The sequence below is a fragment of the Canis aureus genome, chromosome 1 (assembly GCF_053574225.1).
Source record: "Canis aureus isolate CA01 chromosome 1, VMU_Caureus_v.1.0, whole genome shotgun sequence".
Taxonomy (NCBI): Eukaryota; Metazoa; Chordata; class Mammalia; order Carnivora; family Canidae; genus Canis; species Canis aureus.
Genome location: NC_135611.1, coordinates 73,560,405 through 73,587,135, shown reverse-complemented (window position 1 = coordinate 73,587,135; position 26,731 = coordinate 73,560,405). Strand labels below are relative to the sequence as shown.

General features: G+C 44.9%; 1 protein-coding gene and 2 long non-coding RNA genes across 11 annotated transcripts in view; 1 reads left to right on the top strand and 2 right to left on the bottom strand.

Moving 5' to 3' along the window:
* LOC144317801 (uncharacterized) overlaps nucleotides 1–26,731 on the bottom strand; it is a 39,809-nt gene that overhangs the window by 3,648 nt on the left and 9,430 nt on the right. For 2 of the 3 annotated variants that reach the window (XR_013383759.1, XR_013383761.1), the window contains exon 2: nucleotides 22,315–22,467. This is a non-coding gene — a long non-coding RNA (uncharacterized LOC144317801). Of the gene's footprint in view, nucleotides 1–14,115; nucleotides 18,619–22,314; nucleotides 22,468–26,731 lie in introns of those variants that run through there. The other variant, XR_013383758.1, reaches the window with a different exon arrangement.
* Nucleotides 4,527–7,864, bottom strand: GAS1 (growth arrest specific 1). Its single transcript, XM_077904682.1, has one exon. It carries the CDS (start codon nucleotides 6,932–6,934, stop codon nucleotides 5,897–5,899), a length of 1,038 nt encoding a protein of 345 aa, XP_077760808.1. The 5' UTR covers nucleotides 6,935–7,864; the 3' UTR covers nucleotides 4,527–5,896.
* LOC144317789 (uncharacterized) overlaps nucleotides 8,342–26,731 on the top strand; it is a 45,126-nt gene continuing 26,736 nt past the window's right edge. Inside the window, exons 1-4 of one of the 7 annotated variants that reach the window (XR_013383746.1) lie at nucleotides 8,342–9,197; nucleotides 11,491–12,161; nucleotides 17,575–17,653; nucleotides 25,826–25,917. This is a non-coding gene — a long non-coding RNA (uncharacterized LOC144317789). The other 6 variants (XR_013383748.1, XR_013383747.1, XR_013383751.1 and 3 more) reach the window with 6 other exon arrangements.

Sequence of the window (26,731 nt, the reverse complement as noted above, 5' to 3'; positions counted from 1 at the left end):
TCTTTCATCCCACCATGCAGTTCCCTCTGGTGAAAACATTTTCCCACCTTTTTCCTTGTTAACTCCCAATCCTGTCTCCAGACCTAGCTTCAGTGTCCCCTTCCCCAAGAAGATTTACCTAAATCGAATGTTGGGCTAAGTCTTTCTGTAATTGTCCTCTGTGCTCACCACAGCTGAAAGCATGTGTGTGTTTGTCTCCCCATCCTGCCTGCCCCTGGGCCAGGGACAAGACTGTGCCATATTTACACTAGACCCTCAACACATGCCCGTGGAGCCACAGTGAACTCTTTTTGTTCCTCGCTCCCTCCTCTCAGCTGTTCAGGATGACAGATGTTAGTTTTAGTCATCATAAAAGCTTCTTGCAATGTTTGCTACAGAAGGGTGCCCCTAACAGGTGCCATTACCTGACAGGTAAGCGGTCTCATGGGTTAAAACTGAAGGTTGGATGACTGGCATTTCATAAAAGAGACATCTATGAGAAAGTCCTCAAATCTTACCAGAAGATTTTATCTTGGTGCTGAATGACATTTGATCAGTGATAAAATATATAGTATGATTTGGTTGTGAGATATTATTCCATTCTGGTATCCAAGAACCCATTGGCATCTTATAGAACTTATAAAAACCTAAATATGAACTTGTAAGATATATATAGATACCCAGAGAACATAGGGGTGTCTATAAAGTCTGGAAACAGCATTATTCTAATTTTTGGTTTCAAATTGAAGATGTCCTTGATGGCATTGTGTATATTCACCTGTTTGCAGACTTGACCACAAAACTGTGTAAGGAGGACTCAACCCAAACCACCGATCACGTACATCAATGCCACTGAGAGTCTTTGATCCTTTTTGTAAAAGTGGATCTCGTAGCCCTACAAAATCACCAATGGATAGTTTTGACAAATGCCATGTCAAAAAGGATAGACATTTGATTTTTCAATGGAACCCAAGCCCCCGAAATAAGGGAAGGAGGCCGTTTGAGGATCTCAGCTGCCCCTCCGGCTTCCGTTGCATGCATATTCCACAGGGTTTGGAGGTAGCCCTCCGAAATATTAGCTGAAAGCTTCCTCAGAAAGCAAATCTTTCCCACATCCTTCCCTGCAGTTCCTCTTTAAGAGGTGTCAGCATGGCTGAAAGAATGAAGTGGCTGCACATTGTCTGGCAGTGCTATTATGTGCTTAACATTTCCATAACAAAAGTGCCACTCGACTTCTCCCCGATTAATGCAGCTCGAGGGCTCTTGTCGGCCTTTAATAAAACATTGTTGAAATCATTTATTTAGAGCCCCTGGTTACTAGTGGGAGAATGTCCATCTTTGTGCCAAAATATAGTGTATACAGTCCACTATTTTGTAGTAGATCATTCTGTTATTTAAGAAATTGATTAAATGGATGCCTTAGAAGGTATTTATGCTAATAGCACATTACTTATGTCATTCAGATAGTCAAGGGTGAACCTTTTCAACTGTCCAGCAGAGACAATCCCTCAAATAGAATACAGTAACATCCAACTTTACTTAACCCACAAGGCTGCCCGGCCCACTGGAAACCCAGCCCTCCCAGAACTACTCTTGGGGCTTCAAGGGGTTTGGAACAGGCTGCCTCCCAACAAGTTTAGTTTGAGGAGCTGGGAGGAATGGGGTCAACTGACACAGTTTCTCACGTTCCTTCGTGTGAGAGGTCAGAAAACAGATAACGGACACTTTTCTTTTGACGGGTTCGAAAGAAGATGCATGAGGTTCTATCCCAGTTGGACCCGGTGAGCTGTTAATTCAAAGCCAAAACTGACTGTAGGAAGATTTTTAGCACATAGCTTGATGTCTCTGAGAGTTCTCATGGTATTTCTCTCTTTTTTTTTTTCTCTATGACGTGGTCCTGCTGGGATGATGGCGTGGGGGTTTGCGTGCAGAAGTGCTGAGGAGGGGCACCCCACTCCAGGCAGTTTCTCTTGACTCTTCGAGAGAGGTGCTACTGGTTCTGGGCTGTGTCTTCACTCACGTGGGCCCGGTTGGGAGAGCTGCGAGGCACCCCAGGTGTGTCAGAGCATGGTGGCCTCTTAGGTTTGTGCCAGTTGACACCAGGAGCTGCGCCCTTATGTAGAAACATTTGTCAGGGCCCTGCCTGGGCACAGGGATGTCCTGCGACTTTGGAGGAGAATTTCCTTCCCTCCGGCCATCCCCCTCCCCTCGCATATGTGTATTGCTGGCGTACATTGCTATATATTGTTAAAAATAAACAGAGACCTTATGTTATGTCCATTGTGGTCATAAACAAAAGCGTTTCTGTGTGCTTGGGTGAGCAATGAAGCCTGAACCTTCTTCTATTTACTGTATGGTCACTGTCAGTTCAATGAACTGCCTCCTTGTTCTCCACCATTGTCCCACACTCCCTTAAACATTTGTCACTGAAGTGCCTCCAAAGACAAATAAACTGTCACTGAGAATGCAAACCTGCTAACAGGGGAAATGGGACCAGCTTCGAGGACACATGATGTTGCGTGAAATGCAGCGGGAGCTCCTTGCACTCTGGAAGGCTTCTGAGAAGCATGGCACTTTTCGAGAATCTCCAGGAAAAGCCAGAGATACTCTTTCTTTCGGTAATGGTACTTCCAGGCATTCTCCAAGAGACGTCTGGCCGTCTCAAATGTCCCAAATTCCAAAAGGTTCCCCAGAGAGCGTGAGATATTACAGATGTCAACATCTGTAAAAATTCTTTCTGCCTAGGAGCAGATGGCAACGTACAGTCCCACCACCGAAGGTTCTAGCATCTCAGCAACCCGTTCTGGAATCCACTAGGCCTGTGGAGGGACCAGGGGGCTCCTGGGCTCTAGCATAGAACTGTTTAAATTAAAATGAGCCACCGATCAATGTTCACTTTCTTCAAGGAAGAAAGCATAAAGCCTCGCGTCCCCTCTCCCCAACAGCGAGCTGTGTTGATTTATTCCAGGCAGATGCTTTTGACAGGACCCTGTAAAATCAAGTCGTGAGTTTATTGTACCAGTTAATTATCAGGCCTTTTCTAGTGCTAATGCCTTTTACTTCTTACTGGGGAAAACTGGGTCTTTTACTGGGACAAAGACTTAACTTTTAGTCAAGAATGTGTTAAAATAACAGGAGATGGAGATGATTTAAATATATTTCAGGACGAACACAGGAGCACTGCGAACTGGAGGTTTGTAAAGAAGGCTGATTTCATTTACAAGTCTCTCGGAATACTCTTTGTTCACTTCCCAAAGAAACAACGCTTTCAGCTTTGTTTTAACAATATGTTTACTCAACCATTCAGGTGACTGGGGCTTGCAGCCACACACCAACCACTCTCCTCGGCTCCCCTGACACAGCTCTCTCAGCCTTTCTGATCCTACCCGTGGACCAGTCTTGGTTTTAGATCCGACAAGAAGTGCCTCGAAGCCCTCCATAAAAGCTGAGAAAAGAGCGAGTGAAGAGGCAAAAAGCAACCTGGAAAGGAGGGTTGGGATTTGGGGGGGTGGGGTTGGCAGGGGGCATAGCTTTGTTAATTACTTCAGGCAGCAGAGAAATCTGGTTATGTTTTCTCAGTACATGTTAATATCATATAAAGAGACACGAGATCTTGCTAATCTGTCGACCCCTCAGACAAAGTTTATTTGTGGTGACTTTTAAACTCCTGACTCGCCTTCCAATCACCGCGTTTAAAATGAAAAGCTTTAAATAAACACCAGGAATAGAAGATAAATAAACTTTTTTTCCCTCTTGCAAGTGCCTAGCTTGGCGAGGTTCAGACTCAAATCCCCAGAGGACAGAGCGCTCTCTTTTGTGTTAATGTTTAAAAGATTTTCCAATGCCGGAGTTTATTCCTACTGCAAACATTTCTATTTACAAGGTCAAGTGTATCAGCACTCGACACAGCTTAAGAGTGTAATTATTTATCTAAGGGCGTTTGAGTGTAGATCAGTAGCTCTGGCAGGAACCCAGCCTTCAGCCCACTGCTAAACAACTCTTCACAACAATATTACAAGTTCTGGTGATTGTTCCTCTCCCCAGTGTGTTTACTTTTGCCGGCCTGAATGTTTTGTAACAAAATTTTGTACTTTTTCACCCGAAGTGTGAAAATGACTTTGAAGCGGTGTGCCAGGTTTCCTAAGACCTATTGGTAACAGATGTTATTGGCCTGTTTGATTGTAGGAGAATGTCTAGAGCCAGATAGGACACTCTTGGAGGAGGGGCTTGGGGGCTCCCCCTGGAAAGGGGGGAGGGGAGACAGACCTCTGGGCTATCCCCAAAATCTGTAGGGAAGACACAATTCTGTGAGTTCTCTCCGCAAACGCAAAAACCAATGCCGACCCGCGGGTTGTATCTTTAGCTGCTTCATTTACACATGTCTAATTGTTCATTAAATTAGAGGCAGAAATAATAGCCCTCATTTCTTGTCTTGTGCTGTATTTTAATTTCAGTTGATGGTTGATAGATTCCCAGTGGCCCCTCCAGCCCCCTCCTTACCCATTATTGGGTAAACCACAATGTAGCTCTGGAAAGCAACTACACCATTTTCATTATTTAAAAACTCTTTACTGATGTACACATTTTAATAAAACAAATAAAAAATACACAAAGCCATAGTTACTTAAAACATAGGACTTTTTTTTTTAAAGGATGTCTATAAAAATACAATGTTTAAGGCAGTTTGGAAATGCACTTATATATTTCTACAATGTCCATAAATTCTCTTGAAAATAACAATGTTAACTTCAAATCTATAAAATACACTGTACATTTAAGGACTGTTCTAGAGAGAGAACACTTCACAATGGATTGTGGGTTTGGATCCCTGGTGACAAACGGAATCTATACATTTCAGAGAGGAAAGGCAAAACGTGGTTGCAGATTTAAAATTTTAATTTCTTTTTAAAAATAAATTATTTCTGAAGCATACAATTTATAAAAATTCTATATACAACGTACAGCAACTGGTAACAAATCCCAGTTTTAATACACTTTATATAGAAGTACCAGGGTTTAGCACCCTGATAAAAGCAGAGGCAATATATTTTCTCCGCATATTTGTACATACAATTTCTTGATGTAAAGAACAAAAATGACAAGACAAACATCCTAAAGAGGCTTTCATAGATGGCAGTGCAGAGCTCTTTTACGTAAAAAGTTGCATTGTTCAACACCACCAGCAACCCTTTAGATCAGCATCTTTTGACCTTTAATCCTAAGAAATGTGCTAAGAGATCAGAGCGGTGGCAATGAAATTAAGGTCAAGGGCGCAGTTATCCAAAACTAATTCATGCATATTAACCCCTTCGCAGTCCTCCTGCCCCGCCCAAGCAGACAATTCTGAGCGCTGACCAAGAGTAAACAAGTGAATCGGTTACGTTTACTCACGATTGCAAGGTCCTCACTGGCCACAATAAAAGTCGACACCGACAGTCCCCCCACCCCCCTCCCCTTGCGCAGCCAAAACGCTCACTCACTCACTCACTCACACACACACACACACACACACACACGGCCCCTTTTGCAAATGTAAATCCTCCTTCAAACCCCTGCCCAAGCCCGCTCCCGTGACACTGTTAGGGCCCCACAGGTCGGCTTCCTTTCTTCGGAGCCCGGGACGACCGCCGGCTGCACCCCCGCGCCCGCCCCCGCTGCACCCCGGCGCCCCGAGCTCCCGCCGGCCGCCCTCCGCGGGGCGGTCGCGCCGGGAGTTCCCGGGGCCCGGAGTGGGGGCGGGGGAGGCTGTCCGAGGAGTCCCGAGCGCGGGAGGACGCGCGGGAGGCGCCGGGGGCCGCGAGGGGGGACCCGCCCGGCAGAGTCTACTCGGGGCGCCGCGGGGAGCGATCGCAGCCGCCGCCCGGATGCCCGGCCTCGGGGCCCCCGGCGCCCGCCCTCCCGCAGCCCGCCGCGGCGGCTAGAAGAGCAGCGGGAGCAGCAGCAGCAAGATGGAGGCGAGCGCCGTGCGGGCGCCGCCGCTGCTCCTGCGCCCCGGCCCGTAGGGCAGGTCCCCGCGGCCGCCCGCCGCTGCAGCGCCGCCGCCCGGGCGCGCCGGGTGCGGGGCGCCGTCGTCGTCGTCCAGCAGCTGCTCGCCGCCCGCGCCCCCCGCGCGCGGCTCGTCTTCGTAGTCCTCGTCGTAGTAGTCGTCCAGGCCGCCGTCCGAGCCGCTGCTGCCCGGGCCGTTGCCCAGCTCGGCGCCGAAGCACAGGCGGGCCATGTTCTCCTTGACCGACTCGCAGATGGGCCGCTCCAGCCCGTCGCACACGCAGTCGTTGAGCAGCGCCGCCTTGGGCACGGCCAGCATGTCCTCGATGACCGTGCGGCACTCGTCGGTGCAGCGCAGCCCGTTGAAGAGCTTGCCGCAGTAGGTCAGGTAGCGGCCGAGGGCCAGGTTGCAGCGGCTGTCGCGGTCGCAGCGCCGCCGGGCCTCGGTGCAGCCCATGACCCCGCCCGCGCCCGCGCCGCCCGCGCCGCCGCCGCTCGTCCGGGGCAGGCACGGCTCAATGGCGCGCTTGGTGGACTTGCAGTTCTCGTCCTGCGCGCAGTCACAGTCCTCCAGGGCAGGCCCGCGGCGCGTGTGGTTGAGCTGAATGAGCGCCGAGATGCAGTGGCTCGGGCAGCGCCAGCGCGACGAGAACGAGGCGGCCGAAGCCGGGAAGGCGGCGGCGGCGGCGGCGGCGGCGGCGGCGGCCCCGGCCCCCGGCGCGTCGCCCCCGCCGCGCTGCGCCAGCACCGGCGCGCACGCCTCGGCGTACTGGTTGTAGGCGTAGCTGCACTCCGGCTCCCCCTGGCACTGCAGCAGCGCCTGCCAGCAGATGAGGCGGCGGCCGTGCGCCAGCCCCGAGCCCCGCGGCGCCGAGCCCAGCAGCTGCAGCAGCGCCATCAGGCACAGCCAGGCGCCCGGCACGGTCCCCGCGCGGGCCCCGCCGCCGCCGCCCAGCAGCCCTGCCACCATCGCGGGCCGCGGCGGCCGCCGGGCGACGAGGGGAAAGGAGACGAGGCGCGGGCAGCGGCGGACGCGGAGCCGGCGGAAAAGTTTGCCCCAGTCCTGCCAACTTCTTGCATGAGTGTTTTCATAAATCCATGCGCGCCGCTCGCTGGTGCCGCGCCGCTCGCAGAAGGTCTGGCCGCCCGCCCGTCCGCCCGCTCGGGCTGCGGTGGCTCTCCCAGAAACGCACGGCCGCGGAGAGCCCCTCCGGTCGTCCCCCGGCGGTGGCGGGAGGCGCTCAGTGCCGCGCCGGCGGGCTGCGGGCCGCGGGGCCGCGGCGGGGCTGCGGGACCGCGCGGCGCCGCGGGTGCATTTTGCTCCGCGCCTGCAGATCCGTTGTGCGGCCGCGGCGGCTCCTTCCTCCCGGGCTCAGCGCTGCGCCGCCGCCGCCACCGCCGCCGCCGCCGCCGCCGCCGCCGCCGCCGCGGGCTCTAGCATCGCGCCGCTTCCTGGCTCGCGTCGGGGCGCTGCCCGCCTTCCCGCGGCCCGGACGCCCGCGTCCCCTCCCCCTCCGCCCGCGGCGACCCCGGCCTCGCCAAGCTCCCGGGAGCCCTTTCCGGGCGGCGCTGGGAGAACAAGAAACTCGGCGCGGCCGGGGAGCGGCTCCCGGGCTTCCCTCGGCGGCGGCTTCTCGGGTGACACGGGGCCCGGGGAGCGGATCCGCTGAGCCCGGCGGCGGACTCTCTGGCTGCGAGGCTTTAAATACAAAAGTGGGCCGGGAGCCCCCGCGTGGTGCCGCGGTGCCCCCTCATTATGCATGCATGGAAAAGCAAACAAACAAAAACATTAGCAACGCTCCTCCAGCTCGCCGGGCCCCGGCCCCGCGCGCTCCGAGCCTGCCCGCTTTCTCCTTTCTCCACTCTCTTTCGCCCTTTGCTCGGCCCCCTTTCCCGGCTTTTCGAGATGCTATTGGTCCTGGCTGTTGTTGTTGAAACTTTTTTTTTTTTTTTTTTTTTTTACGAGCCGCTGGAGTGGAGTGGGGTTGCGGAGTGGGGGAGGGCGGGGAGGGTGGTGGGCAGCTCACATTCAGGCATTCAGAGCTTGAAAGGAGAGGCTTAAGGAGCCTGACAGAGGCCTGGGAGCTCCTCCTACTCTTAAGGAGGCTCGGATCTGGAGCCCCGGCTCGCGCTCGGAATCAGCGGGCAGGGCTCAGGGGCAGCTGTTTGCATCCGGCTCGGCCACAGGCCTTTTTGTTGGGGTCTTTTTTTCCCTTTTCCTTTTTTTTTTTTTTTGGATAGTTTTATTAATTCTCCCTGGCTCCCGTCTGTACCTTCGACTGCGTTCAGAATTCAGTTTGTTTTTCTAGTTCCCTATCTTTGGGACCAGCTGGGGCGGGGGGGGGGGGGGGCGGTGCGGCTAGGGAGTTTGGCGGGGGGGGATCAGAGAATTTAATGTTGGACTTTGAAACTTGAGAAACGTAAAAAACAAAACCCAAACGCACACAAGAAATAGGCACACGCTTCCGTTAGGGGGATGCCGATGAAATCTTTCCAACGCCCCCGCCCCAGCACACGGTCCCACCGCGCCGCTCCGGCAGGTACGGCTCCTGAGCCAGGCATCATTGTCAATTGCAAGCCATAAACCCAAATCGACCAGATTAATTTTTTAGGAATATAAGTTTCTAACTCGGGCGGCGATGAAAAAATAATTACAGCATTAAAAATCATGAGGAATGTTGAGCAGCACCATATGGCCGCAGTCAGAACATAAAGGAAGGGGGTAAATTGGCACGCACCGAGGTTTTTATGAAAGTGTGTGTTTCAGTCCCTCCCTCGGTTAAGGGAAGCCGCCCGGTGGAGCAGCCCGGGCCATCCAGGCGCGGGAGTTTGCAAACTACCTTAATTGTGGCGCAACGCAGCCTTCGACCGCCAGAGGCACCGGGCTTCTGCGGCCTGTCAAAAACTGGCGCTTTTTTCCTCCCCTTTCCGTGGAGAGACTATCAACTCCATCTGTCACAAAAATCAAGGCTAAGCAGAGGCGGCCGGGGCTCCAGTGAGCGCGGCGTTCGGCTGTCCATCTCTCCCCGGAGGCCCAGCGAATTCGAAATGGCAAAAGTCAGAGCAGAGCCTCAGCGTAGGAAGATTTATCAGGATGAAAAGAAAAAAAAAAAAAAGGCCTCCCTTTTCTGGGGAGATTGCTGCATTGCTCGGGGCTGTCTGCCTTAGGAGGCTGCACCTCTGCAAGCCCCCAAGATAAAAAATAAATACGACTTTAAGAGAAACAGGCTGAGGTAAGATAGACCACATTGCCTTGACTTGAGTTGAAAGCACAAGATCAAGCCCAAGAGCTATCTGTCTCTGTGGGGTTTTTTGGTTTTGTTTTTGTTTTTTTGCTTTTGTTTTTGTTTGTTTTGTTTTATGTGTGCGTGTATGTTTGTTTCGTTTTGTCTTTTTAAATAGAAAAGCTGCAACTGTGTGGCCCATGGCAACAAGTTATTTCCCAGGCTCTGGGTGTGTTATTATTTGGAGTTTTCTCAGTCCTGCCAGGAGGGCTTGGACGAGTCACACTCTTCCTCCAAGACTCGGATCTTTCACATGTAGGGTGCAAAGCCAGATTAGACTCTTGAAATCAAGCCTTTTCATCTTTAGTGCTCTGTGATTTTAGGCTTCTAAGGACAAACTCAACATTCAGCTGCATTTTTAAACTAATGTGTGTTGAATTCCTTTAGAAGGGTGAGTCCCAAATCTTAGTGAGCGGTGAGACTTGCGGGTTAGCCTTGTTAAAACCCAGACAACTGAGCCTGCTTCTGGAATTCCTGCTTCATTCAGTAGGGCTCCTGGGGCCTGAGAATCTGCATTGCTAACAAGTTCTTAGGGGCTGTTGCTGCTGCTGCTGCTGCCACTTGTCTGGGGACCAAACTCTGAGAACCACTACTCTAGAGGTCCATATGAACTTGCCCAACCTGATCTTAATTCAGCTCTCAGTGAGATTTAAGGGAGTCCCAAGAATATTGCATGCTCTGGGGACACCTCCACCCCAGTCTCATGGCACTCCAGAGCGGTGGAGCAACCAGCTGCTTCATAGACCAAGCCTGAGAAGGAGGTTCAGATGAGCTAGGAGAACGAACCCCCTCTTCCAGAAGTTCCTTGCCCCCACCATGGATACCACTGTGTCTCACATCCAGGTTTTCATTAATAACCACCAGACTTCCAAGGCATCCCTCATCACCCAGCCACTAATCCCCATATTACTCTGCACATCTCTTAAACTGACTTAATTGTCATCATGAGCAACCCTTCACCTGAAAATACACCAGTTCCACTGGAGCTCTCAGTCTTTTCTCACCAAATCTCTCATATCCTCAACCTACTTTCTGGGCTGGGTTTTTTGTTGTTGTTGTTGGGGGGTTGGGCTGGATCTTCACCTTCTTGCTCTAAGACCTGGCTGAAGGTTATGGAATAGGAGAAAATATTTGCAAACTACATGTATATGCAAAAATACACATATAAATGACAGATGATGAGAATAGTCATTTTCCAAAGAAGACATACAAATGGTCAACAAATATGTGAAAAGGTGCTCAACATCACTGATCAGGGAAAAGTAAATTAAAACCAAGATGAACTCACGCCTCACACCTGTTAGGATGGCTATCATTAAAAAAAAAAAAAGTAACAAATGCTGGTGAGGGTGTGGACAAAAGGGAAACATCATGCACAGATGGTGGAAATATAAATTGGCTTAGCCACTGTGGAAAACAGAAAGGAGGTTCCTCAAAAAATTAAAAGTACAACTACCTTATGATGCAGCAATCTTATTTCTGGGCATATAATCAAAAGAAATAAAATCAGTATCTCAAAGAGAGACCTGCACCCCATGTTCATTGCAGGATTATTTACAATGGCCAAGGTATGGAAAGAGCCTAAGTATCCATTGATGGACAAAGAATGAATAAAGAGAATAAATATAAATATATATGAATATTACTCAGCTGCAAAAAAAGAAGGAAATCTTGCTGTTTGCATCAACACGAATGCAAATAATGCCTTGAAGGGATTATGCCAAGTGAAGTAAATCAGACAGAGAAAGACAAATCCTGTATGTCACTTATATGTGGAGTCTTAAAAAAGCAGATTCATAGCAACAGTATGGATGGTGGTTTCCAGGACCTGAGGGGTGGGTAAAGGGGAGTCGTTGGTCAGAGGCGGCAAACTTTCAGTTACAGGATGAGTAAGTTCTGGGGATCTAAGGGGCAGCATGGTGACTGTAGTTAATAATACTGTGTTAAATACTTGAAAGTTGCTATAAAAGTAAAGCTTTTATCTTCTAGCCCTAATAATAGCAACCAAATGGTAATTATATGAGGTGAGGGTTGTGTTAACTACCCTTATTGTACACATTGCGCAATAGATGTTTATCGAATTGGTCACTTTGTACACTTTAAATGTATACAACGTTATTTGTCAATTACATGTCATAAAGCTGGGGTGTGTATGGCAGGGGAAGGGGGAGCTGGGTGGCTTAACCTCCTGGCACCGCTTCCACTCTACAGATTCAAGGCCTGAATGAGTTTTCTTCCACAGCCCACGGCCCACCAGACGCTGAAGTGAAGTACATAGACCTATGGCTCTTCCCTTGTTCCCACCTCCAAACATCTCTTCCCTCCTCCCTGGGAACATCTCTAACTTCCTTGACTAGCAGCATTCTGTTAGCTCTTCCAAGAGCCACCTACTGACTCTTTATCACCCTTCTCAACCAAGATTGCTCACGGGAACCAGCGAAGACAGAAAATGAGTTGAGTGGCAGTTTTCTCAATCCTCTCAAGGATGGTAAACAACCAGTACCCCTCCGGGTGCAGAGGAGAGAAGTACGTCTGTCGCTTACAGTGGATGCTGTCTTGGCCAGAGCTTGACCAGAAGAGTCTCTGAGTGAGACACATGAAGGATTTCTTATGGAGCGGTAGCCAACCACAACTGCAGGAGCTGGGAGGGCAAGGTGGTGCAGTCTGTTCCTTTTCCATCTGCTGTGGAGCTGAGAAGGAACGCTGGGGCAAACTGGAGCTCATGAGGAAAACTGGAGCCAGTGGGGATGAACTGGAACTGGTGTCTCCCTCATCACTTCCAACCTTGATGACACATGGGGTGACCCACAGCGGAAGTGGGTGCCCTTCACTGTGGAGCTGACATGCACTTTGTCTGGGGTGTGGAGGAGCGAAGCAGGAGGGCTGGAGAGACATGAGGAAGTTCAAATCAAGGTGAGGGCAAACGCCCACCAAAGGGAGCTTCAAATCTGCAATGACGGTGAAAGCTGCCACAGTGCTTGGTGCACAGGATAAAAATAACGTGGCTATTGCCTCACTTCCTCCTTCCAAATCTGGTGCAAAATTTGCCTTGTGACCAACACTAACATGGAACTATGTTTTGGGGGAATTCTGGGAAATGTAGTTCTACCTCAGCTCTGTCGACGACGTAGTCCGGGCCACCACATGCCTTTGAGCATTCAGGCTTACTTCTCTCAGACGGCTCCTTCCTCACAGTTTCAGTGTCTGGCTCACATGCTTCTCTCCAGACTACTCTATCATTCATGGCAGTCTTAGCCTCCTATTTAGTCCTTGGCTTCCTCATCTCCAGCTACCTACTCGTCATCTTACCCTAGACCTAGGCATTAACACAACGGTGTCACCCGAAAAATCTCTAACTCAGAATTTCTAATTCCACCATTATTTCACTGACCAATACCTCCTGTCTTCCCTATTGACTTGTTTCAGTCCCGTCACCTCTCACCTACTCAAGACTTTGCTTTGCAATTGCTTCTCCCCCTGCAGCCTTAGCTCCCTTCCTACCATAAAGTTCATTCCCAGCCACCTAAAATTGGTTATACTTTCTCTGATCTTAAAACAGCAAAACAAAACAAAACTCTTCCTAGAATGCAAGTGCCCACTCACTCGTGATTCTATTTCTATGAAAATTCCTTGAAAAACTTACTTTCACTTGGCTTTTCCACTCTTTCTTCAATTCACTATCATTAAGTTTTATCCCACCATTTTTCTCATCAAGGTCACTAGTAACCAAAATCTTGCTCTACCCAATGGTAACGTCTCCTGTTCTCATCTTAGCTGACCTCATAGCCTCACGTGGCACTGCTGATCACCTCTTCTTTACAGAGTGCATCTTCATTGGCTTCGTACTCCTGTTTTCCCCATTGTAACTCCTTGGTGGCTTCTTCTCTCTCTAAACTCACTCCTTAGGTGATCTCATCCAGTGCCTAGATTCTAAACTGTATCTCCTGATTTGAAATATTCAATCCCACTCTTTTTCTGATTTCTGGACCTAAAATTCATTTGGTTGTTCAATGAGCATTGTAAAGTTAACTTGCTGTAGGAGCACTTCTGACTTTCCACATCCAGACCTGTTTTTTCCCTTTCTGTGGTAGACATTCTTCAAAATTGATCTCCATATCAATTTTCTTCCTCCCTTTATTTCCATGTTCCTCAGATCAAGAGGCAATCTCATGTCCTTCCCTGTAAATCTTGGGTAGACCTTAGTGACTTTGACCAACAGAATACAATGAATACAAGGATAGTGACTTACATTCTGGGGCTTGCAGGTTAGGTCACAAGAAGCAGTGCAACTTCCACCTGGGCCTCTTGGAATGTTCACTTTGGAGAAGCAAAACACCATTTAAGAAATCTGAACTACGTTATAAGAAATCTGAGACTGCCAGGGTGTGTGGAAAGCCAAGCTGGCCATGTGAAGAGGATATGTGAGGAGAGAAAGAGATGCTGGTCAGCTTCCAGCTTATTCAGCCATGTAAATAAAGAAGGCACCAGAAACACGAATGGAGAAGCCATCTTGGATGTCTATCCAGCCCAGTGGAACCTTGATGACTCCAGCTCAACCTCCATCTGACAAAAGCACATGAAGAAAACCCCAACCTAAGATCAGGGTCACGTGGGGTGAAGTGAATGAGGCATCGAGGCATAACATTTAAGGAACACTCACTCTGGATGTTGTGGGGCTGCAGGGACCTCAAGAATGAGTACCTTCTAAATTCCATATCCTAGACACTTTCCTCACCTGACCGGTGCTGCTCTTGCTCCATATGATAATAGTACAGCTAAGCCCAGTCAGCTCAAAGAACCATGAGAAATAACCAAGAAAGTTGTTTTAGACCACTAAGTTTTGAGATGATTTATTATGTTACAATAGATAATCACACCATTTCCATCATATCCAACTGTTTGGGCTGGAGATCCACCTGGACTCTTCCTTTCTCTTTATATCCCCACCCAAGTGACACATATCTCCTATCACAGTCCATAAAATATCTGATGGGTCGAATGAATGAAAAATCAGAACTTTTTGTTTTCTAAATTGGTTATGTCAGAACTAGTCCACATCAGTTATACTGTAGAAAAGGGAATGGGGAAAATAAAGAAAAAAAAAAAAAAGAAAAAGAAAAGAAAAGGGAACAAAGGCCCTGAAAGGGTAAAGAATATGATATAGTTCTGAATTTTTTAAGTGTAAAATGATATTCCCACATTGATTGAATTATTAAGGCTAATTAATCATCACCTTTGTCATATATTAACCTCACAAAGGTTATGGCTTGATCACTAGGAAAGGTAAAGTCTCTTCAATAAATGATACTGGCAAATCTGGTCACCTGTTTAGAAAGAAATGTAAAAATAAATTACAGATAAAAATTTACCTATAAAGCAAATAAATAAGAAAATTATAGCTATGGCATATATACTATGAAATTTAGGAAGACTTTTATAATCAAGACTGGAAAATCAGAAGATGTGGAAGAAAGACGTACATATTAGACTACATAAAAAAGTAAGACCAAAGGAGAAGATACTAGAGACACAGTTAAGAGACACACAGATAGGGCAAGAATATCTCTATGGTAAAAGACAAAAGACTAATTTTGTAATAAGCAAAGAGCTCTTAAAAACTATGAAAAAGATCATCTAAGGGAATATGAGGGAAGATGTAAATAGATAATTCACAGGGCTGTAAATCCAAATGGCAACAGGCAAGTGAAAAGATGTTTAAATTAACTAGCAGTCAGATGGAGGAAAATGAGAAAACAATGAGATACCACTTGAGCACCCACTAGTGTAGCTAAAAATGTGAATGTTATGTATTTTCTAGTGGTTGCAGTAGAAATAATTACTTTTTTTTCCCCAAGAAGGTCTAGGCAAAGCCCTGGAACCCCACTGAGTCTGGGTCAGGAGCAGGGGGAAGGAGGTAGGGAGGGAAGGGAGACCCAGACTGTCATGCATCCTATGTACCAGGGCTCCACCAGCCTGTTCTGCAGGTGAGTGCTGGTCCTAGGACTGTTCCTCAGTACCCCCTGGGAAAGTGGAGTGAGCATTCGGATACTTTTATAGCATCTTAGAAGGTCCATTTGATGTCTGTTGAATCTAATAAAAATTGGGGGCTTCTGTTTTGCAGGTATCCTTTCTTTTTCTAGTAACTTACTTTTATTCTGCTTTGCAAAAATATCTATCTGCAAGGCAAACAATAAGCTGGTCTTTCACCACAGATAATTGATAAGGTTCTGCACTATACATCCATACTAGTCATTTTTTCTGGCTTTAAAGTTAAATAAGTTGTTAGGTCAGGAATTTAAGGGTTCACCACTGTCGGAAAAGGAATATAAATGCACCCATTCTTCCAAGAACGTGGTTAGTGATCCAGGATAGAAACTGAGAGCACAGCCCAGCCCCTCCTGACAAGCTCAGAGGAGACAGAGCAGCTGTTCTCCAAGAGGCCAAACAACGTGCACCGCACCATGGCTTTGGGACTCCAGAGATCAAGCTCCTGGCTGCATTTCAACATCTAATAACAAGAGGAAATCCCACAAAATCAGTGGGAGCTCCGATTCTCAGGAAACTTGACTTTCACACTCTCTGAAAAAGAGATATTAATGAAACAGAGATCAAAAGCTCAAATAGCAAGTTCTATACAGACCACTTGAGGCACACTCTCCACCTCCATGGCTTGTAGCTGGAAGTACAACTTTCTACAAAAAAGCTGCATTTTTGCAGATAGCATTTTGTATGCATTTGCACATTACACCTTAAGTTCAAAAATAATTGGGGCCAGTTCTACAAGGGGTGTTACAAAATGTTTCAAAGCCAGGCCTTGTTTCAAAATCTGTTTTTTTTCACTATTGAAATCAGGAAGAAGCTTTTTTCATAATTATTTTATAAATCTATATATGAACTGTTCTCTAAAAAAATTAATAATTTGTAAGAGAATTTATGAGTTATCTTAATCAGCTTTTTAAAAACCTTGTAAGGATCTATATAAAGATCATAAGCTTCAAAAAAAAAAACCTGTCACAATGAGAAAAATATCTCTATCAATGAACTAGTATGATTTGTGAGTCTGTGGTTAATGTTTCTCAAGCAATTTGGGGGGACACGCATTAGAATTGTTTACATCTTTATTGTTGAAAATATATAATTTGTCATAAAGTGTCTTGAAATCTATGATCAAGCTTACAGCCATCTAATTCTTTTTAATGAAACAAGTATCCCAGGACTTTACCAAACACATCACTAATGAGTTCACACTCTTCTTGCATTTTAAATCTGCTTTCACATTCACCTGCTCATTTCTCACTGAATTTCATTCAGTTGAAGCCAATAGATATTTACTAGTGCCTGCTGTATGTGCCAGAAAGCTGAAGCCTTTTAAAAAGTCTTCCAACTTTGTTCTTTTCTTCCTTCCTTCCTTTTTTCCTTTTCTTCCTTTCTCTCTTGCTTTATTTTTCACTATTTTATTTATTTTTCTCTTGCTTGCTTGCTTTCTCTTTCTCCTTTCTTTTCTGTTACTAATATAGTTTATTTTTAAGAAAACTTTTAGATTTACAGAAAAATTGATTGGAAAGTACAGAATCTCCCCATATCCCTTCTCCCCTTCCTTAGGCTCAGTTTGAGGTGTTATTTACATCTTTTATTACCGTAGTACATTTGTTATGATCGATGAACCAATGTTACTATATATACTACTAACTAAAGCCCTTAGTTTACTTTGGGATTCCCTCTTTGTGTTGTACATTCCGGGGGATTGATAAATGCATGCATGTATTTATTATTTATTTATTTATTTATTTATTTATTTATTTATTTATTTATTTTTGCCAGGTAATCTATTTACCATGTATTACCATGGTGGTGTCACACAGAGTTTCACTCTCCTGAAACCCTCCTGGAAGCACTCTGTTTTAACCTAGGAGGCATCTCAAGGCAAATCCTTTCATTTATAGCTTCATCACTTAAAGTGTCCACATTAAGAATTTCTTTTCTATCCATGGAAAAAATAAAGTGAGGCCATCCGTGTGATTTGAATCCAAAAGTTGTAAACATCTCCCCAAATGATTAATGATTTATACTGACATAAACATTCATTTAGTCCAGTTATCCATCCCAGAAATTTTATTGAGTTCTTGTCTGGATCAGCACTTTGTGCCAATGTTCTTCTGATTAGAGATCTTTGTGATAGGTGGCATTATACTCCATACCTTTGCTTCATACATGGGCATGCATTTAATTACCAATGCCCCTTTCACTTTTTTGTTTGTTTGTTTGCTTTCTAATTAATTTTACTTGAAAGAATTTTTTAAAAAGATTTTATTTATTTATTTGACAGAGAGAGCAAGAGAGCACAAGCAGGAGGAACAGCAGAAGGAGAGGGAGAAGCAGGCTCTCCGCTGAGCAGGGAGTCTGAGGTGAGGCTCGATCCGAGGACCCTGAGATCATGACCTGAGCTGAAGGCAGATGCTTAACTGACTGAGCCACCCAGGTGCCCCTATTAAAATTTTTTAAATGTATTTTTCTGCGTAGACAATATATGCATATAGTATAAAACATACAAGGTTTTATTATGGTTTATTTTATTAATTTTTATTTTATTTTATTTTATTTTATTTTATTTATTTTATTTTTGAAAGAGAGAGAGTGAAAGCACAAGCAGGGGGAATGGCAAGCAGAAAGAGAGGGAGAGGGAGAAGGAGAAGCAGACTCCCCACTGGGCAGGAAGCCCGCTGCTGGCAAGATGTGGGGCTCAATCCTAGGGCCCCGGGATCACAGCTTGAACCAAACACAGACACTCAACTGACTGAGCCACCCAGGTGCCTCCAAAACATACAAGGTTTTAAAAAGCACATGGCATATGGAAAGCCCTCACTCATCTTTGCATCTGAGCACCTGCTTCCCTCAACCACCCTGATCAATTTTGTGTATGCATTCTCAGAAATATTGCATATATGTGTAAATATATGTTTTAAACAATGATCTTTTGCCTTGTTTTTTCACTTAAAAGTATGTTTTAGACATTGTTCCATATCACTTCATAAAGTGCTGACATATTGCTTATCTTTTTGGTGAGTGTAGAGTATTCCGTTTTGAGATGCTCCATACATTATTTAACCAGTTCCTTATTTAAGAACATTTAAATTCCAGTCTGTTATTTTAATGTGGCAGTGAACCACCTTACACATTTGTCATTTTATTAGTATTTTAATACAAGTAGAGGATACATTTTTAGAAGTGGAATTACTGAGTCCAAGAGGAGGTTCATTCTGAATTGTGATGGATCAATTATTCTTCCTCAACACTGTGCCAGCATACGGGAGTGTTTGTCTTCTCACATTTTCACTGACACATGTTATTGAACTTCTGGATCTTTGCCAATCTGATAGATGAAAATTATATCTCATTGCAGCTTTCATTTTAATTTCTCTTATTGTGTGTAAGACATACATTATTAAGTTTTCAGAAAATTAACAAGGTAAAGATTGAAGACATTTAAGTTCAAAAAGGCTAAGTGATCCAACATCACCCGCCTAATAAGTGAGAACACCCAGAAAGCCATCTGCCAAGGTGGTCACCCTTGGCTATCAGCTCATCTTGCTTCCATAACGCCCAGCCCAGTACCAACATGATGGCTTAAAGGTTTGCCTTTTGTGAAAGCTTTCCTCCACTTGATCAATAGCTGTCAAAAAAAAAAAAGTTCTAAAGAGTATCTTTTGTAAAGGGAAAGACTTCTTCCTAAAATGGCAAAAGCAACAAATTCTGAAGCATCCTCCCCAAATCCTTTTAAAATCTCTGAAACTTCTCTTTCCCTCTCCCCTCATCCCACCTCAAGACAGAGCAGGGAAAAAAAACAAAACTCAAAATTTTGTATCTGAGTGCCCACTGAGTAATTGATATAAGATGTATGTTTTGGACTTCTGTTAGAGATGAATTGTCATGATATTGCTAAGATATTTTTGAGAAAATCAACTTTGCTCTTACCTCACCACCTCCTCACTCCAAGACACCAGTTTCCTCTCTGTATCTGAGTTCAAACTGAAAGCATTGGGCTCCTCCTCGTACAGAGCCCTGAGAACCTTGTGGGTTTTTGAGGAGCTGTTAAAGGTTGCCTTTATCCATTATTTATATACATACATAATTGGTATTTGTTGGGCATGTCAGGTGGAGGCCTGTCCCTGGACTTGTGCTCTGACCCAGCTAGCTATCTCAGTCAGTTTGTTGCTGAAAGAAGATTAATTGCCCTGATCATTGTTTGCCTGGAGTCGGAGGTAGGTTTGAAGACATGGAAGAACAGAGCCATCTGGAGAAGAGAGGGTCTTCTGTGGTCTCAGGTCAGAGCAGTTTTTGGTAGTTGGACAATTATTAAATACACCAACAAAATGACTAATGAAGCAACCTTTTGGAATAGAAGTCATGCAATCCTAAATTATTAATATTCATTGTTACTATCGTGGATCAGATGGGGAGCACCTACTACGTGTCAAGAACCTTTCTAGATTTTAAAGGTCTACCAATGAAAAGTATATGGGCAAATGCCTGGGCACAGGGTTGTTTTATCCAGTGCTCACCATAATGATCTTTCCCTGTTCTTTTGGTGGATCCGAGAGCCTCTAGAACCTCTTTTGGTGGATCCGAGAACCTCTAGAACCTCTATGTTCGTTGGAAGAAGGGGGGCGCCTTTCTGGAAAACCACAGATGCCCTTAGGCTCAGTCTTATCTCTAGTCCACAAACAAAAGAAGTGAACTGAATTCCTTCCTAACACAGAGTGCTTTGCCTAGATTCCAGAAAGAAAAGTCCTTAGGATCCTCCAGTCTTTGAACAGCATTTAGGGGAAGCGAAAATGACAAAGGGAAAAAGCATCCCTTTAAAAGCAGGTCAGCTACTTTTCTGCCAAGGGCTTGTCAAAATTGCTCAAGAGAAAGAAAAAAAGAGAAACAAGTGCACATATACATTTTTCAAGTAGCTAGCAACCAAGACAACACCAATTATTTAACCACAGTAAAGAAACCAGCAGCCAAACCACAGTGATTATTTAACCGCGTATCCAAGTGCTGAGCACAGCCATAGCCAGCCGCGTTAATTTAATGTAAATATCCCCAGTCACTGGCTCCTCTGGAGGCAAGAGTGGCAGCGAAGGACAGCTCGCCCTCACCTTTCCTTGTCTTGGCTCCAGATGTCTGGAGCTGGAAACTGGCTGCAATCCAACTAATTTCCCCCCCGCCCCCACTTTGCATTTTTGTTTCTCTAAAAACCTGATTCATTCTTTCCCTACTGGTTTACTGGTCTCCATGTGCATACCTATGAGACAGTTGGTGGTGAACTCTGTTCTTTTTCTCCTGAGCCCCACGTTTTCTTTTCTCCTCTTTTCATTTCAATCCTGCCTTCCCTCCACCTCCTCCCTTACCTCACTGTTTTCATTCCAGTGTATTTGATTCCTATTTCTTTAATTTCCACTAATCATCATGTGTAAGGTTACTCTCAGGGAGTGTTTATCAGAAAAACATGAACTTTCTTCTTTGCTATTTGCAATTACACAATCTGCAATGGGTTATAATTTACTAGAAAATAGTCCCTTTTGCTGGGAAATGCCCCAGCAGTTCACAGATCCTGCCAGCCCAGGTGGTCCCACTCTCACTGCTAGAAGATGGATGCATTGGACTCAAGGTCAGCCCACCCATGGGTGTCTAGCAACCAATCAGCTTTTTCTCTTTGGGGGCTGATTAAAGGTTGACTGACATAGTGGGCCATGTGTAAACAGGACAAGCTTAGCTAGAAAGGGGAGCGGAGAGAAACAGCTGAAGGAGACCCTGTGGTCCTCAGAGGATAAGCATACACCTCCCTGAAAGATGTGTAGAGGGAACTCACTGCCCATTGTTTGGTCCAGTTCTGTTTCCAGTGGGGCCAGTCTCTATTTCAGTTGCTAAGACCATGAGATGGACACTATATTCTTTTATTACATCTAAGTCTGGATTATAGGGTAAAATCATGGTCTGGGGTCACTTAGCTGGTCCCCTTTTATCCCTCTGTGTCTTTCATGACCCCCTCCATCTCCCTTTTCTATGGACATGGAATCAATTTCAAGAAGATGCTTTTGAATAAAATATCCATTTTACATTGTGTGTAAGGAAGTGTCCTGGAAAGACAGTAACAAGCTCAATGAGGACTGGTACTTTGTGGAAGTGAGTCATGGAGCTGTTCTACATAAACAACACTCATGGTTCCATTTATGCCTTATGGCTTTACCAGGTCTCACCAATGCTAAAGCACAGTGTTGAGGAGGCCAACATTTCTTCCTCCTCCCATCTCTTTTGGAGTGTTCCGTACTCTATGCTGATTTTTCTGACTGAACCTGACGAGGTTTGGGGGATAGGAAGTGTCAGAAGTGCTCCTGGGACGAGTGAAATCTGTGATGCTCATTGAACAATCAAGTGAATATACACACATAGAAAAGACTGGCACTGAACATGTCAAATCAGGAGATGGAATTTGAAACAGGCACTAGATGAGCTCCCCTAAAGGAATGAGTTTAGAGAGAGAAGGAACAAAGAAGAAGTATGATGGGGAACAAGAAAGTGTGAAGCCAAACGGAAAAAAAAAAAAGAAGGAACAATTAATCATGTCTCATGGTGCTGTAAGATTAGATGAGATGAGGGCTGAGAAGTGACCATTAGGTAGAGCAAGATTTTGGTCATTTAGTGACCTTAATGAGAAGAATTGCAGATGAAACTTGATCAGAGTGAATTGAAGGAGAATTTGAGAAGAGAATGGAAAGAAACAAGGACTGTGGATTACATTGCTGGGTACCCAGGAGGATCTAACAGGCTACAGGTGCTGCCAGCCATAGACTAGGGGGAAGCAATGGTCCTATGCCTAGGTCATATAAAGTGATCCAATTTCTGCCTTGCTCAGCAGAACATTTGCTCTTAGAATCCAGAGCTGCCTTGGAAGAAGTTCAAGAACTTTGCCATGTTGTGAGGATCCCCAAGCTACGTGGAGACATCACACAAGTATAGGTGCCCCAATCCACAGTTGTGCCTGGATCCAACCTTCAAATCATCCCACCAGGTGGCAGACCTGCGTGATATGGGAAGAAGCATCCAGGTGATTCCAGCCCTTAGCTAGTTACTCAGGACACCTCCAGCTGTTTAATCTTCCCAGATGAGTGAGGTCTCAGGCACTGTGGAGTAGAAACAAGTCATCCGTGTCTGATTTCCTGATCCACAGAATCTGTAAGCACAGAGAAATAGTCGTTCTTTCGTGCCACTGAGTTTAAGTTGGTTAGCTACATAGCAATAGATAACTGGAACCTGATCTCAAAGGCTATTCTGGGAACTAAAAAAAGTTATCACATGTAAAATGCTTAGAGTTTGGTCAGTGCCAGACACATAGTAACTATTCAATAAGCATTCACTTTTATCAGTGATAAAAGTCTCACTGATAAATATAAGGAAATAAGGAAATTTGAGGAATCACTTAACAGAACTATACTTCTTTTACCCATCTTTAAAACTTAATAAGATCATTTGGAACAGGGGCACCTGGGTGGCTCAGTCAGTTAGATGCCTGCCTTCAACTCAAGTCATGATCTCAGGGTCCTGGGCTCAAGGGACCATATAGGGACTCCCTGCTCAGCGGGGAGCCTGCTTCTCACTCTCCCTCTGGCCCTCCCCCAGCTTGTACACTCTCACTCTCTCTCTCTCTCCCTCTCTCTCTCCAATAAATAAATAAAATATTTTTTTTAAAAAAGGATCCATTTGGAACAGAATTAATCAGTTCATAAGTTGTACTATGCTCTCCAAGGTAAATTTCTTTATATCCTTGGATAGAGACCATGCAGTGATTTTCTTATTGATCATTTGAAGTTGAATGTGATAAAGTCTTGGGAAGAACAAAGCCCTCAGTAGGACAAAATGATTTTTCTGAGTAAGGACTGAGAGTCTTGCTCACTTTTCTCTTCCTCTGAGTACCTAGAAACAGTGAAATGCACAAAGTAGACACTCCACAAATGTCTGCTTCACTCAGTTGATCAATGCATTATGCTCATTGTCTTACATAAACTTTTTGGGAAGCATTTCTTTATTTAGTATTTTCTTGATTTTTGCCTTTCAATTTGTCATATTTGTTGATATGTTGATTGGTAATCTCATAAAATTTAGATTGATGTTTATGGATGAAATGGCTAGTATTGCTAAGAATGTACAACGCAGCATAAACATGGCTCTTGCACAATGCTTTCCTGGACTTGTGCTTTTTTGAACTGGGTTCAAATTTAAGCTGAGCAAGGCCACACAGGGCGTTAGAGCAAAAAAAAAAAAAAAAAAAAAATGTAAAGTTGGAATCCACTGAACCTCCTTGATTGTGGGAAATAGTCATTGGAAGAGAGAATTTTAAGGACATGCTTTTTATTTCTGGTCACCTAACCAGCCAGTCTAAGAAAACATGCTGCACAAATGTGATTTTCAAACCACACACATTGTCTAGATAGAAAACAACTTCAAACATCACATAGTGTTTTGGAAATTATTTGCTGAATATGTCAACATGCCCCCGAAAGAAAAGTAGTTGCCTAGATTTTTGGACTCTCCTTGTGTGCAGATTTCTCAAATTTTGCAATAACAAAATCCTTTAATTACTTGGATGTGTATCACATTTTGGGGTATGGCCTGTTGCGTGCCATGCTACAAATAATCCAACATGTCTCATTTCATGGTGAGCAATCGATGTGTGTGTAAGAGTACCCAGGTGGTGGAAGGAATACCAGGCAGAAGAGCCGAGAGGCTCTGGACAAAGATGGGGAGGGAAATATTTAGGTTTTGAAGCTAGAGAATGTAGCATTAGCAAATAATCTCACAATCTCCACATTTGTACTACCACCAATATGAGCACATTCATGTCATTTTCAGCCACTACAGTACGATCTACATCTCCAAAGTAAAAAATAAATAAATAAATAAATAAATAAATAAATAAATAAAAAAAAATAAAAAATTTAATAGGATCGTTTTTTCTCAGTAATAATGAAATCAGGGGTAATGGGATTCTTAATGATTTCCTATTTAGTGACCCAATTTTGAATGTTCCTTTGCAGGGACAGCTGACCTCATTGACCAGGACCACCTGCAAGTGCAGGAAACCTAGTCTTAAATGTCAGTTGCCCGAAAAGCAGCCTAGGGAACATTTTTGTCTCCAAGAAGGAAAGCATACATCAGTTGAGTATATATAGACAAATGATTTGGACATTTACTCTGTCATTTTATTTTAGTGATTGAGCCAAAATTTCATCCTGTAAAATTATCTCCTTCCTGGATTATCATTATTATCAATGATTCTTTTTTATTTAGCATTCATATTCACAGTGGATGTCATTGGTTGAACGTACACTCTGTTACACGGAGTCCTGGGCTTTTATGTGCATCATGTCTTTAATCTTAACCTCCTTTCTCCTTTTTTCAGAGGAGAGATTTGAAATGCCTGGTGCCATGTGACTAGTAAGCAAAAGAACTGGGATTTGGAGCTAGATCTGTCTGACTCCAAAATCTTGCCTCACTGTACATGCCGTAGTCCAAGGTGGCTTATTTAGAGCAGCTGGTCCTGTGAAACTAGTCGACTAGTACCTAAAATAATCCTTTGGTCTTTAGTCCCTAGCTTAATGTTGGCCAATTATTTTAGCCAACCGACTGAGCAGGTTGGAGGTATGGGCTGGCTTTGACATCAGCCTGTTGAGACTGGCAACCCAACTGTGATATCATCACAGTGAAGTCAGCCTGGCACAGCCCCCACTTGCCAATTGCTGTCAGAATTGTGGTCTAGCCACAAGCCAGACACCATAAGCTTGCAGAACTGGTAAAAAGGCTGGGCAAAATGGCTTGGTGGGAAACATGCATTCTGTAGGCTGTTGGTTTCCCAGACCTGCCAACCTTTGCTCTTCTAAAGAGAATGTAGATTAAGTAGGTCACTCCCTTTGATTCAGGGTAATGATTCCAACAACATCATATGTGTGTAGAGTAATCTTTTTTGATTGTTTAGGCAACACTAGAGAGAAATAACTCTAAAGTTATTTGATGCCATTTCAAATACTCCTCTTCTTGATTTTGCATATGAGCTTGTCAGTGACTTCTGTGAGTCATCCTGATATGTGATATAAATATAGGGGTGATATATAAAAGTGTATTGAGCACTCATGGTATAATATGTCAGGAACAACAGTGCTTTTTTCCATATTTATTTCATACCCAGGGGTAATATTAACAAAGCTAGCACTTGATGCTGCGCTAGACCTGGGCCTTTTGCTCTCAGGTCCATTTTCTGTTCTCTACCACTCTGTCTTATGCCCTCTGTTTCCCAGCCTTCTCCATCAATTGCCTCCCAGCTGTGTTTGGCTAATGGGAGGCACTGGTGTAAGCTAGTGGATGAGGAAAGGTGGAAACCAGGGCATTCCTCCCTTTCCTCTTTGCCTTTGGCAATATCCCCTACAAGAATTGTGTCTCTCCCATGCCTCCAGAACCCTCTGGGTTGCTGTGGTTCGCACTGCCTCCTGTTACTTTGGCCTTGGACTCAGACAACATCTTTCTCTCTATTCCTCCAGTCTCGGAGAGGTAGCAACTTCCTGTTCCTGCCAGTCTCTGGGTTGCAACACCATGTTGGGTTCTGCTTCTCAGCTTCTATCATCTACATAAGGTATTAAATTACTTCTATTCTGCATACCCAGAGTGCTTTCTATTTCCCTGGTTGGATGTTGACAGATAGAAGTATGGTATTTTTTGCATCACTTAGGAATTATTTGATACGTGTATGAACTGCCTTTGACATAAGATTTTGGTGAGATCTGGGGTGGAGGGTCTTTCAATTCTACATGTATTCAGTGGGCACCTATTATGCACAAAGCAGGTTTAGAGGTAAAAATTTGCTGATTCTTACACAGCCAGGACCTAAAAACGTTGAAGCTGTGAAATAGATCTTTTTTTTCAGGTCAGTGGTCTGCAAGGTCCTCACATGGAATAACAAATTCACTAATAAGGATGAGGAAATATGGAAGGAAGGAGGAATAAAAGCGACATTTTGTAACTTTTCATGACATTTGCATGAGTGAATAAGCCACTGGTTAGGATAATCAAATGAATCATGCTGACCAAATAATTGTATATATTTTGATTTACTGAGGGACATGCATGCAAATTCTTTTTTCTAGTATAAATCGTGACTTTTTTTTTTGAAGGCTGCCATAAAATAGTGCATTATCAAAGACTAAAGTCATCTAATTCTTCATGGAGACTGAAGTCAGAGGCTAGAATAAGAAGCATGGGACACTCCTCTTCCTTGATTCCCTGCCCAGACCTTGCTTTCTGCTCACACCTCCCTCGTGTGCTAGTCCCTGAGCAGAAGACGTTGTTGAATTGCAGAACCGGGTTCAGTGGAGGATGTTGTAGACCCAGTGCTGTATCAGAAGAAAGCATGAAACAAAGAAACGAAGAGAAAGAGAAAAGGAGGGGAA

Coding starts and splice junctions, on each gene's coding strand:
- GAS1 (XM_077904682.1), bottom strand. CDS start 6,934: ATGGTGGCAGGGCTGCTGGGCGGCGGCGGCGGGGCCCGCGCGGGGACC.